At 40.4% G+C, this 13,914-nt stretch overlaps 1 protein-coding gene across 1 annotated transcript in view; it reads left to right on the forward strand.

Moving 5' to 3' along the window:
* baz1b (bromodomain adjacent to zinc finger domain, 1B) overlaps positions 1–13,914 on the forward strand; it is an 86,520-nt gene that overhangs the window by 22,475 nt on the left and 50,131 nt on the right. The window contains exon 7 of the mRNA XM_072243572.1: positions 11,911–13,847. Coding sequence (XP_072099673.1) covers positions 11,911–13,847 — 1,937 coding nt within the window. The remainder of the gene's footprint in view (positions 1–11,910; positions 13,848–13,914) is intronic.

A 13,914-nucleotide genomic window follows, 5' to 3' on the forward strand; every position in this document is an offset into this window, starting at 1 on the left:
TTGAGGGACCGTTTTGTGGAGCATCTGTGCTCCATCCGAAAGAGGAATTTCCCAGTTGCCAGCCTATCCCCATTCCCATTCCGGCATGTCGGGTCTATGGCCTCCCCTTCTGATATGGTGAGGCCACTCTTGATGGAAGAGCAGTACCTCTAATTCCATGTAGATACTCTCCAACCTGATGGTATGAGCATCGATTTGTCCTTCCAGTAATTTTATTTATTTCTTTTCCCCTGCCCCATTTCTCTCTGGCCTCTTACCTGTTCTCACCTGCCTGTCACCTCCCAAGGGTGCCCCACCTTGTTTCCTTTCTCCTATAGTCCACTCTCATTGCGTATCAGATGCCTCCTTCTCCAACACTTTACTTTTCCCACCCATCTGGTTCACCTACCTAGCTTGTCCTCCTTCCTCTCCCCCACCTTTTTATTCTGATATCTCCCCCCTTCCTTTCCTGTCTTGAAGAAGGGCCTTGACCCAAAACGTTGACTGTTTGTTTATTTCCTCAGATGCTGCCTGACCTGCTGAGTTCCTCCAGCTCTGTGTGTGTGTGTGTGTGTGTGTGTGTGTGTGTGTGTGTGTGTTCGTGTTCCTCTGGATTTTTAGCATTTGCATAATCTTTTGTGTTTATGATTTGCTGCTGGTACTGTGTTTTGTATGTTGACCCCTGAGGAACATTGTTTGGCAATATTCAAGTGTATGGTTGAATGACAATTACACTTGAACTTGTATTGAGCAAGCCAACTTATTTTAATTAGTTAGGAGATTGTTAAGTACCAGATGTGAGGTGATGCTTCAAAAATACTGAAGTTATTTTTCATACTGCTATGAAGTATAGGAGTATAGTCAGTAGGTTTCAATAGGTACATTTTATGTCAGAGAAGTGTATACAATATACAACCTGAAATTCTTTTTCTTCGCAAACATCCAGGAAAACAGAGGAGTGCCTCAAAGAATGAACGACGGTTAAATGTTAGAACCCCAAAGCCCCTCTCCAACTCCTCCCCTCCCATGCATAAGCAGCAACAAAGCAACAACCCTCCCCCTCCAGCAAAAAAGCATCAGCAGCCCCCACTAAGCACTCAAGTGTGCAGCAAAGCGTCAATAAAGATACACTTACAGTAAAGACTTCTCCATCACCTGGTAACTTGACATACCACAGGCTCTCTCTCGCTCCCTAATAAGGGAAAAAGAGGTATCCCTGTTTCAGTGAGAGGGGAGACATAACACCATAATCCAGCCAGTTGTTTTGTTAAATCTGTTGCGTCACTCTTTCCGAGCTCTGTGCCCAAAGAACTTGGGTCTCTGGGCTCGTAGCCAGCATCCAGCTCGCTGCTTCTGATCTTCTGCTACTCCCATGACACATCAGGTGGCGACACCAACATCGAATCAGCCAGTCTCAAGAGCCACGAAAATGCAGCGCCCTGAAGGCCGCGTCCTTGGCATATCGAAAAGCGGCTGGTTGTGAGGCCCTGAGAGCAGGTCCTATTTCTGCTGAGAAATGAAGTCAGTGTGTAACTGCAGGTCAGGGTCTTCACAAGAACCTTGGAAGTGGGGGGGGGGGGGGGCGGAAGAGATATCAAAGATAGAAGTAGAGCTGTTTCCGAAGACGCAAGCAAATGAGTCGCCATTAGGTGCCATCCTAAGCTCTGCCCTTTAGGTGTCATACATTTGTTCCTATTGTTTTGTCTGACTAAATGGATGTTTTTGTGTTTTTTGTCTCAATTGTTCAAGCTTTTGCTAAATTTAAGCATGGGTCTTAATCCTTCGTCATTATTGGTTCAACCCAGTTAAATTACTCCAATCATGAGCATACTTATTTTGGTCTGATTACAGATGTGTTCATTTTGTTTCACTTGTGTTGAAAATTAATTCTCTGTATTGTAGAACACCCTTTCCTCTATTGCTCAGCAGTCTGCGCTAGGTCCCTGGAAAATGTATTGTAACTAAAGCAATAGACAATGGCAGTTGTGTGGAATACTATCTTGATCAGTCTGTTTAAAACTGCCAGATATCCTCTACCAAGGTTGTGTTTAAGTACATTAATTCACAATATTATATCCCATGATCTGTCATTAGTAGCAGCCATATGTGATTGTCCATTTTTTTTGTTGTAGAGCTGCTGATATGATTTTTACATGGTGCTACAGGAGTCATATAGCACGGGAAATGGCCTGTTTACTTACGGATTTGAAGTTTTCTTTGCTGAAAGCTCAGGCAGCTAGTTGCATCAAGGGATTAACAGCATAGCTATCTCTCTTTTGCCTACTCCAACGTGTACAAATGAGTGACCAACAGTAGAAGTTCGTCTCCAAGGGAGTATAAAGAGAAGGGTCACTTATTGTATCATTTGTATCAAGGACCTGAACTATGGTAACATGTTAAGTTATAAGGCTGTGATTTCCTAAACCAGGAAGCAAGCTTGGCACCCAACAGATAATGAAATGTAAAATCTATTGATTACTTTTATCTCCATTCTCATCAGTAGTAATTGAGAATAAGTTCAGAGTTATTTAAGAATAAGTAGGGAATGGAGCAGACAGGAAGGTGAGAACAGGAGGGTGGGTGCGTGCGAGTGAATGAAGTACCACCAGTTGGAATCGGGCGAGTGTCCGCTTTTCCTGAACAATGGAAGAAGTTTGTACCTTGATCTTCGGGGCCCAACAGTGGGCAAATCACGGCGCCTGTCGCGGGAGGCTGCATCGCAGGTTCTGGGCTTGGCTGCAGCTTTCGGACCACTCCATGATTTACACTGAAATTTAAGTCACCTTAGTGTTTCATCTTGTTTTTTTTTATTGTTACTTGATGTGTTTTCAAGCTATTTTAATTGACAAATTCAGCTTGACGTAGAGCCCCATCTGATTGACAATGTTTGTATTGACAGGTTTGTGCAAGCAGTTTTGTTGGGTCAGTGAGTCCATGCACGGTGGCCGCAAGTTTCAAATACCATCTACTTCTAATAGGGAACAATAGGTAGTTTCTTTGCGTATCAATCTTAACCAATGTTTTGATTTCTTGGTAAATAACAATTATGGTTCAAATTGGCGCAATAAAAAAATAAGTAAGTTGAGTTGTTGTGAGAGGCCCCTCTTGGAAAGTGCCAGTGGTGTCTTCCTTTCTAATCCTGAAGAAGGGTCTTGGCCCAAAACATTGACTGTTTATGAATTACCATCGATGCTGCCTGGCCTGAGTACTTCCAGCATGTTGTGTGTGTTGTTCAGAGGTAGACAAGTACTTCATGGGCAAGGGGGTGAATGATAATCATGGATAGGTGAGGGAATGGGGTTCAGATTGCGGTTAGATCAGCTGTGATATGAATGAATGCCCAAGTTGCCTATTCCTGCTAACTTGTCTCAGTAAAGGGTTAAGTGAGATATTTGAAACATGATCTTAGTGTTTAGCATATTTATGTCTTTAATAATTTTTTTCTCTGGCAGAAAATTTGCCACTCTTCTCAAATAAGAGCTTGCTGGATGTTTGCTTCAGCGTTTGTATTTGGTCAATACTTTTTCCTTTCTAGAAATGGGAGCAAACTGGACCTAATACATATAACATGATGCTTAGTTTCTCTGTTATCTGCTATCTGCATGCTGTAACCCTGCATGTTTCTGGATTCATTTATTAAAATGTATTTTCAAAACTAAACTTTAATTTTGAAAAACCTCTATCGGGATTGAGTGGAGGAAAATTTGATTTGATGCAATAATGTGAAATTTGAAATGATTTTGTGTGTTGTAATTGTTCTATGTTAAAATTCATATTCTATCTGAAATTTATTGCCACAGAGGACTATGGAAGCTAGGTCATTGGATGTATTTATGGCAAAGATTGATAGGTTCTTAATAGGTAAAGGGATTAAGGGTTACAAGGAGTTGGAGGCAGAGTTGATTTGAAAAAATAATTAGTCATGAATGATAGGTTAACTCAATAGGCCAAATGCCTAATACTTTTCCTATATCTTTTGGTCTGAAACAAGCTCTCTTGGCCAGGGTGTTTTGATTGACGTGAAAGTTTTACTTCCTTTTATGTGTTTTCCTTGTTTTCTCTGGGCAATTGCCTAACTGCTGCTAACAAAATATGGAGGTATTGTCTGGTTAAAGGATTTTAATTCCCTCATTTTGTTTAAAAAAAAGCAATGTGCCATGTGTGTGGTTGCTTAGCTCTACCCAGGTCTATAGTCTCAGGTGAGATTGTTACAGTTGTTAAATGGCCAGGAATGAAGTCGTGATTAATAAATGAAGCTTCCTGTTTCTGGTTTTTGTGGTGATGCATGTAATTTTGTTTGTTTTTATCAGAAAGAAATTAGAAGAGCAGTCCCAGGTTACAAGTTATAGATTTAAATTAGTGTTGCCAGGTTGTTTCTTGTATAATAACACAAATGTTTGAATTTCTGTATTTAAAATGTCAGTCTCTATATGCCTGCAGCCTCCTTTGCCTTGCCTAGTTAAATTAATGTGCAATGGAATCATGTATCAGTTAACTTCAGCTGGGCTGGCTGGAGGGCTGATGCTATTGAAAGCTTTACCTACTCTGCTAAGAAGAATAAAGATTCCATGCAGAATCACCTGTTGAAGAAACATATGGATGTAAATACTGTGGTTTTCAGGCCTCATTCGATTGTGTCATGATGGGGGTTGGTTGGAGTAATTAAAGAGTGCAGTGAAAGTTGGCAAGAAAATTAAAATTATGTATTATAGATTATTTTAAAATGGATTACAAGTAATAAAGTGCCTTTATATAAATGCAGATTAAATATCTGATGTCATATCAGTGCTTTGGCTTGTCTTAAACAGTTGTGAATTGAAGTAATGGTGTCTTCTTCATTACCTTAATTATGTTCCTAGTTGAGCAATTCACTCCCACAGACGAGTACTGCAGTTGCTCACCTGACAGTACAATGTTTTTATTGGTGCATTCATGGGGTCTCTTTTTCCCCTCTGTAAGCCTGTCCCCAAATCTCATTAAGAGAATAGGGGTGTTGATTTTTATGCTCAAGTTTCTTGGCAAAAATAGGAAATTGGAATACAGACACAATAATAAGGAATGGGCACATTTTCACAATTGATTAAAACTTTGGTCAATTGGGCAGATTTTTGAATTGGATTTTGAAGTTGCTGGTTTGAATTGGCTCCAAAATGGATGCTGTTCTTTGGTCTGAAGTTTTCCATTGGATTGTTAATCTAAAAATGTATATTTCATTTAGATACATACTGATCAGCTTATAAATGATTATTTTTATTCTCTCAAATTTCTGATTCAGCATTCAGAAGTTAATTGCCAAAAGCCAAATGCATTTGATCAGTGTCTATGGTCCTGATGAAGGGTCTCAGCCTGAAATGTCAGCTGTTTACTCTTTTCCATAGATGCTGTCTGGCCTGCTGAGTTCTTCCAGCATTTTGTGTGTATTGTTTGAATTTCCAGCAATTGCAGATTTTCTCGTGTTTGTAAGCTGTTTATCTTTATTTATCTTTCTTTTTGGTTTGGATACCAAAACAGTACTTGAATTTCATGAGAAAATAAACTGGTAAAATTTTGGGGCAAGTTTAATAAAGAACGGAAAGCCACAAATGTATTTGAATGAATAGTCTTAAAGGAGAAAATACTCAGCAGATCAAGGAACACCAGTGGAGAGATGCAGTTGAAGTTCAGTGAGTAGATTACCAATTTTCCTAGAATGTTTTAAGATTTTTTTAAATTCACGAGTTTCTCTTATTGAAAGCAAAGGTGGAGTGGCAGAAGAATCGGCTTGAAATAGCTTGCAGGAAAAACAATTCTGGATCATTGGATGATCTTAGAGGTGAGAGAGATGCCTTGAAACTTGTGTGATTCAGCCATTTTCTGATGGAAAGCTGCACCAGTTGATTGCCACTTGAAAGTGACTTTAGCAATTAAAGGTAAAGTCTATATAAAGGTTAATAAGTAAAGTGGGGTACAGAACATGTTCGTGTAAACAAAATAGAGAATATTCCGTTAGCTTTTATTTTGATGTAATAATTTTTTTTAGAAAAGTTTGTCTATTGAAGCAATCAGGAAGGGAGTTATGTACTAGTTACATAATGATTAAAGTACAAATCTCAAGAGTATTTTTATTGGAGTAACTACTTCATGGCCAGTCCTTATTTAAACCTCACTTAAATGAGATTTATGTAGCAGATATATTTAAATGCCATCCACTTTCAATTTGATATAGGTTTGTGTTGCGCTTCCTCTTTCCAGGTATAATGTTGGGTTAATGCGCTTTTGTGACAAACTTTCAAATCATTGATGTTTGTTTTTGAAGGTGTCTGTTCTCAGTGACAAAATATAAAATTATAATAGGTGACTTGATGCAGTTCTAATTAACTGCGTTTTCAGTTACAGGTTTAGTTCATATTTGCCTTTTAAGCAGCTTTGAAAAGAAACGTTTATGTTTTTTCTATGAAAATAAATTATTAGTATTAGCGGCAGAGACTCGAGCTAATTTGCAGACTGCTTCGTCTCATGAAGTTCCTTCTGTGAAGTTTTGATGTATCAGTCCTGTATATGTGGATTAGCACTGAAACATGTTTCTGATGTTTATCATAGCAGCTGGATTTCCAATTGAAATTCAGGCAATTACAGCAAGGAAGGATTGGTCCCAAAATAACTGCAGCTGGATGTGCCGGTGGACTGAGAAGCACATCAAGTATAACATTTCTTAGATTTGTGAGACTGTTGCCAGGACTTGAGGGCCTGAATTATGGGGAGAGGGTAGGTAGGCTAGGACTTTATTCCTTGGAATGTAGGAGAGTGTGCGTTGACCTTGTAGAGGTGTATAAAATTATGAGGATCATAGATAGGGGAAATGCACACAGTCTATTTTTTTCAGAAAAGGAGAGCCACAAACTTAAGGGCATAAGTTTAAGGTGACAAGGGAGGGACCTGAGGGGCAACTTTGTGCAGAGGGTGGTGAGTATGAGCTACCAGAGGATGTGATTGAGACAAGTATAATAACTCACTTAAAATACATTTGGACAGGTATGTGGGATAGGAAAGACTTACAGCTGTGGTTCACAAACCTTTTTGAATTATGGTCCCTTTGGCTCCCGACCACATCTCCAGCACCCCATTCTCCCTTTCTGGGAAAAAAATAGGAACAGCAAATTTAAAGCAGTAACAAATAATTGCAAAAAAAATTCAAATCTATTTAAAGCTACAAATAAAATTATTTAGTTACTGTAAAAATTTTCAACAGTTTTAGAGTGCTCATGAGTAGTCCAAATATTCTCTACTTCATTGCTTTTTGGCCTTTCATTGCGATGGGTGGGTTCGATGTAGTGGTAGTCAGCTTCTCGACATCAGGCTGAGTGTCATTCAGAAGGAGTCTCAGATCCCCACGTTCAGTAATTCACAGTCTGGCATTACTTTGAAAAAATAGGGTGACTGCACTGAAACTGTGCTTCACTAAGTATGATATCAGAAAAGCAATAAAGAACATGTTGACCCTTTTTCACAGTGCATGATAGCGCTTAGGGATTGCTTTCTGCAATCAAAAGTTGTTATGATTTTTAGAACCTCTGCTTCGGCTCAGCCATTTATAGCGAGATCAGTTCTTTCTCCATCCTTTTTGTTAATTCCTTATTACAAGTGTTGTGACAAGAATACACATAGATTAAGATGTAGCTGTCCTGTGCTGGCACCAGTGGAATCAGCAGTTGGTCTGCCACCTGTCTTCAGGAGAGAGAGAGATAAGGAAAACAATGGGGCAGCATTTGGAGATGTTAATGAAGGAAGGAGAGCTGTCAAGAGCGGCTCCCCCTTTGAACCCTGAACTGTTTGAAGTGATGGACAGGCGATACCCCAGCAGGGGGATAAAAAGGGACAGGTTTGCTAAGGCAGGACACACATGACACCCGAGGTAACAAGACCCTGGAAGCGGTGCGTCTCTCACAAGTCGGTGGGAAGTACCGGGCCATAAACGCGCAGGGTGGAAAGACACGATCGGCGGGAACCTGGTGTGTGTCCACCCTTGCCTGGGTGCCAGGTTCAGCGCAGGGAAACGATCGTATCTGGAAACGGAGGGGTCACGGTCGGTGACCTCAGATGACATCACAAAGGACTCGCCCGAAAGCTGACTGCGAAGGTCTGTCTGGAAGCCTTGAATATTCATTCGTTTTGCTCTCTCTCACCTCCCCCCACCCCCCACCCCCCCATCCATCGCCACAGCAGCAATTACTGCGAACTGAACTAAATTGAACTGAACTTTGCGTCACTTTGAAACTGGTCATTTACCCCTAGACAACGATAGAGCTTGATTAATCCTGTTATCTTAATTCTGTGTACATGTGTGTTTATCATTGCTGAACTGTTCCATTTATTATCCTTTTGATTAGGGCACTGTGTTGCTTGTTTCTTTAATAAAACTTTCTTAGTTTTAGTAATCCAGACTCCAACTGAGTGATCCATTTCTGCTGGTTTGGCAACCCAGTTACGGGGTACGTAACAGTGTTCAGGAATGGACTTATTACCCAATCTGGAACTAGGATCAAGAAAATCCTGAAATCTCTCTGACGTATCTTTATGCAGCTCACCCAGGTGGGCACGGTATACTTGAAGATCATCATCTTGTATTTTTTCTTTCTCTTCCAACACAGAGGCTTGGAAATTAGAAAAGTTCGTGATGGCCAATGTTGCACTTAAATAGGGCTAACTTGGACAGAAATGTAGGGACGCCTGATTTGACTTTGATAAAATTCACATCATCTCCTTGGAAGTGAAGATTGATTTAATTAAGCTTAGCGAATAATTTTGCTAAATAGGCAATGTCACATCCAATATTCTTGAGTTGATTACTAAATGAAGCATTCGTGTCTTCAATGAAGTTTTCTTTTGACTGTTCATCATCCTCAATGCAAAACTCTCAAAATTGTCAAATTGAGAGCTTGGGACTTGACTTTATGTACCACTGTGATAACAGTATTTAATGATTTAAGCAATACACACAAAAAATGCTGGTGAACGCAGCAGGCCAGGCAGTATCTGTAGGAAGAGGTACAGTCGACGTTTCAGGCCGAGACCCTTCGACAGGACTAACTGAAAGAAGAGATAGTAAGAGATTTGAGAGGGGGAGGGGGAGATCTGAAAGGATAGGAGAAGACAGGAGGGGGAGGGATGGAGCTAAGAGCTGGAAAGTTGATTGGCAAAAGGGATATGAGGCTGGAGAAGGGAGAGGATCCTGGTTCGGGAGGCCTAGGGAGAAAGAAGGGGGGGGGAGCCCAGAGGATGGGCAAGGAGTTATAGTGAGAGGGACAGAGGGAGAAAAAAGAGGGGAAAAAAGGGGAAAGAAAAAAATAAGGGATGGGGGTATGAAGGGGAGGTGGAGAAGTCAATATTCATGCCACCAGTTTGGAGGCTACCCAGATGGAATATAAGGTGTTGTTCCTCCAACCTGAATGTGGCTTCATCTTGACAGTAGAGGAGGGTGTGGATAGACATATCAGAATAGGAATGGGACATGGAATTAAAATGGGTGGCCACTGGGAGATCCTGCTTTCTCTGGCAGACAGAGCGTAGGTGTTCCGCGAAACGGTCTCCCAGCCTGAGTCGGGTCTCGCCAATATATAGAAGGCCACATTGGGAGCACTGGACGCAGTATATGAGTTTTTTGTGACAGGACACTGTCTGAACTACACAGTGAACTGTAAGCGTTTTAGATACAGCTTTTCTCAAGAAATAACCCCATGGTGACATCCTGTCGTTGATGGTGTTCCATCTGTTGTACAAGCAGGACTGTTGGTGAGGGGAATGTTCTTCTGTTTGAAAAATTGCTCAACAACCCAAAATATTGACTCCCCCTTCGTACCTGCTTCTAGTCTCCTTGCAAATAACAACTTCTGAATCATGCTTTCATCTTCTGTGAAGCAGACATGATCAAGAAACAAAGTTTGGTTTCCTGGTAAAGTTGACTTAGTCGACTACAGAGCAAATTCTGTTGTTCAATGTATGTTGCACCAATATGTCTTACACATTCTTAGACACTTCATCTATTTGTCTTTGAACAGAGTTGTCACTGAGTGGAATCCTTTTAATTATTTTGTTTGGTGACATATGCAAAACTGTACTCAGAACCTCCTTTATTGTTCTTCAATTGTTTGGGGCTTTCCAGATTTAGCAATAAACAATGAGATGTTGTATGAAGCACAGAAATAATCACTGTTTTGTTGTGAAGTGCTGGCAAACACGTTTTGAAGTGTTTTCCATTCTGTTTCGTACCCTAGTTAACAGAAATTGCGTCACTGCGTGACGAGTATGGGAATTGTACCAGCTAACACTGTACTGCAGTAGTGAGTGGCAATAATGCATGGCTGGGCTTGGAAATATCAATTTTCTTCAGTCCAGATCTCATGATATGTCAAATACAGAAGTGTCATATTGATTTTCAACAATTATAATGCGCCTCGAGCAAAGTCTAAAAGAATAGTGGGTTAGCAAGAGATGTGATTATGTTTCATTGTAATCAATTATGAGGCACTGAGGATTAAGTGCTTGTAATAAGTAATTAATATCATATATTAAGCTTGTAATCCCTCAGCCACCCCCCATCTTTATCACCAAAGGGCTTCTTTCTGTGCTGCTTTACTCTAACTCTAATTTTTTAATTAGTAATGAATTCTAAGCTAAAATGATACAATACGCGGAAAATATCCTCGAGTTTCCTTCCTTTTAGTTCTTAAGTGAGCTGTTCACTAATTTGTGGATGACAGTAAAATGTTTAAAGTTGCAAAAAGATGTAGGTACAACTGGGAAAGTGGATAAATGAGTAGCAGGTGGAATTTAGCCCGAGCTGAGTTGCGAAGGATGTGTTTTGGGAAGTAGCCAGGCAGGACATGTACAGTGAATGGCGGGACTCTGGGCCTTTGTAGGGATGCTAGTACATAATTCCCTTAAGTGGTGATGCAAGTAGTCAGGGTGGTGAAGGTGGGGCTTGACACGTCTACCTTCAAATGTCGGGTCATTGAATACAGGAGTTGGGATGATTTGTTACAGCGTACAAGACATTGGTGAGATCACATTTGAAATATTGCATGCATTTCTAGTCACTGTGCTGCAGGAAGGATGTGATTAAGTTAGAGTGAAGGGAAGATTCAGAAGCATGTTCCTTCACAAGGAGGGCTTGAGTTGGAGAGATGGGTTGGGTTTTTCCTGGAGTAAAGGATGCTGAGGGTGACCTTAGAGGTTTATAGAATCATGAGGGGCATAGATAAGGTGATGGGTAGTCTTTTTCCCATGGTTGAAGTATCTAAAACAAAGCCGCGCAGGTTTTAAGATGAGATGGCAAAGTAACCAGGATGTAAGTGGTAAGTCCTTTTGCACAGAAAACTGGTGGGTAAAAGGAATGAGCTCCTTAAGAAAGTGGTGGGGGCAGGAAAAATCACAGTTTAGAAGACATTTTGGCAGGGGTTTAGAGATTTGGCCAAATGCTGACAAATGGGACTAGCTCAAGCAGATACCTAGGTTGGCATGAACGAGTTGGGCCTAGGTGTCTTTTTCCATGCTATATAATTTGATAAGGAAGGGATTAGAGCAATCTTTGGGGTGGTGGTGTATGGTCATATGCAGAGAGGTTAAGCAAATTGGGCCTATGGTGTCTTGTGTTTTGAAGAATAAGATGTGGTCTCATTAACATGTTTTTCTTTGTTGGGGTGTTTAAGATGGGGAATAACCATAGAGGACCGAGGTAAGCAGAAACTTCATTTTGAATTTTGGAAAGTGGAACAGGCATGAGGTGATGAAAAGCTTATTTTTTGATAGATTGAATTAATTTTTCAGCAGTATCTATCCACTGATTTTAATTAGCTCACTTTATATTGAAGAATTATTTTGCAGCATATTGTGCAAGATTTTGTACCAGTTTCAGATCCTTGCTACATGTTAATGTGCTCTCAACATCTGTTTCAGTACATGATTCATAACCCTGTTGTGAATTTGGGGAAACGAAAAAATTCTGGTTCAACAGAGGGAAAGCCATCGAAAAAACCAAAAGGAAATGGAGATCCAAACAAAGAGACAAGCAAGAAACGGAAAGGTGGAAATAAAGATAAAATCCCTCTTAATCCACCTTTGAGTCCAACATTATGGGGACATGTACATGTCAAAAAGACCATGAATGGTACGGAAATGGAGTATAGTCCTAAAAGATCTCCAGAACAAGAACTGGAAGAAGTCATGAAGATTGTAACTCCGACCAAACTGAACACCAATTTCCACATTCCCAAAAAGGGCTCAAAAGCTGTCCGGAATTTTAAAAAGTTGCAAACTAAGGATAAAATGAACAAAAAAGAGAAATCAAAGAATAAGAATAAGTTGCTTAATGGCCAGAAATCTCCTGGGAACAGCAAATCTCCAAAAAAAGGTCTGAAAACTCCAAAGACAAAAATGAAGCAGATGACGCTGTTTGAAATGACAAAATCAAGTACTAACAAGTCAGGAAAGACACAAAAAGGTGTTGGGGGGGCATCAAGATCTGTGACGAAGCCTCAGAAATATTTGCCACCCTTAGCATTACAATTCCTTCGATATTTCAAAGATAACAAAGGAAAAGAAGAGAAAAAGGGTGCCGTTTCTGCATTTGTTACTCGGGTAGCCAAAGTGCTTTCTGCTGAAGATCGTGCTCGCCTACCAGATGAAGTAAGAGATCTTGTGCAGAAACGTTATGAGATATTGGAACATAAGAGGAAATGGGCATTAATGAGCCTGGAAGAGCGAGCAGATTATCACAAGAAAAAACGTGAAGAGCTGAGGATAAGGCTGAAAGAAAAGGCTAAAGAACGGAGAGAGAAGGAAATGCAATTAAAATTAGAGAAGCAGAAGAGGTTTGAAGATCAGACTCTTGCCGGAAAGAGTTTACCTCCACTAAAGCTAGTTGATACACCAGAAGGCCTCCCCAACACACTTTTTGGTGATGTTGCTATGGTAGTTGAGTTTCTCAGCTGTTATGCTGGTCTGTTGATGCCAGATGACCAATATCCAATCACAGCAGTTTCCTTGATGGAAGCACTCACCTCCGAAAAGGGAGGTTTCCTCTATTTGAACAGAGTACTGCTAATCCTCCTTCAAACTTTGCTACAGGATGAAATTGCGGAAGACTATCGAGAACTAGGGATGAAGCTATCAGAAATCCCCCTCACTTTGCACTCTGCTTCGGAGTTGGTTCGGCTGTGCATGCGCAAATCTGATGTGCAGAATGAAAGTGAGATGTCAGAAACGAATGAGGATTGTAAAGACTCTGTAGAGTTTGAAGACAATGAAGTTGCAGATGAATTTCTAGATAAGCTGGAAACTTCCGAGTTCTTCGAATTGACCCCAGAAGAGAAAGTGAAGATTCTAACAGCACTTTGCCATCGGATATTGATGACCTATTCAGTTCAGGATCACATGGAGGACTTGCAGCATAAATCTGCAGAACTTTGGAAAGAGAGGCTGGCCATGCAAAAAGAGGAAAATGACCGGAAAAAGGCTGAAAAGCTGAAAAAGAAGCAAATAGAGACAAAAAAGAGAGAGCCAGAAAATATCAAAATGTGTGACAAGAAAAAAGAGAAGAAGGAATTTGATAAGAAACTGGAGGCTGACAAAGGTGGAAATGATCTATTGGTGGATGTCAATGGCAGTGAAGACCTCATTAGTGCCATTAAAAGTAGACGGCAAATGGCAATGCAAGCAAAAAAGGAGAAAGAGGAACGGGAAAAGCAGGAGAAAGAGAGGATGGAAAAAGAAGTGGAAGAAGAGAAGATTCGCAAGCAAAAAGCAGCAGCTGAGAAGGCTTTCCAGGAGGGAATTACAAAGTCCAAACTTGTCCTTCATAGATCACCATTGGGCACAGACCGCAACCACAATAGGTATGTGATTTCATTTTTCAGAAGAGTAGAATATATTTTCTAACATTTCATAAAACATTTAAAATTT

This window comes from Mobula birostris, chromosome 25 (genome assembly GCF_030028105.1).
Source record: "Mobula birostris isolate sMobBir1 chromosome 25, sMobBir1.hap1, whole genome shotgun sequence".
In the NCBI taxonomy this organism is placed as follows: Eukaryota; Metazoa; Chordata; class Chondrichthyes; order Myliobatiformes; family Myliobatidae; genus Mobula; species Mobula birostris.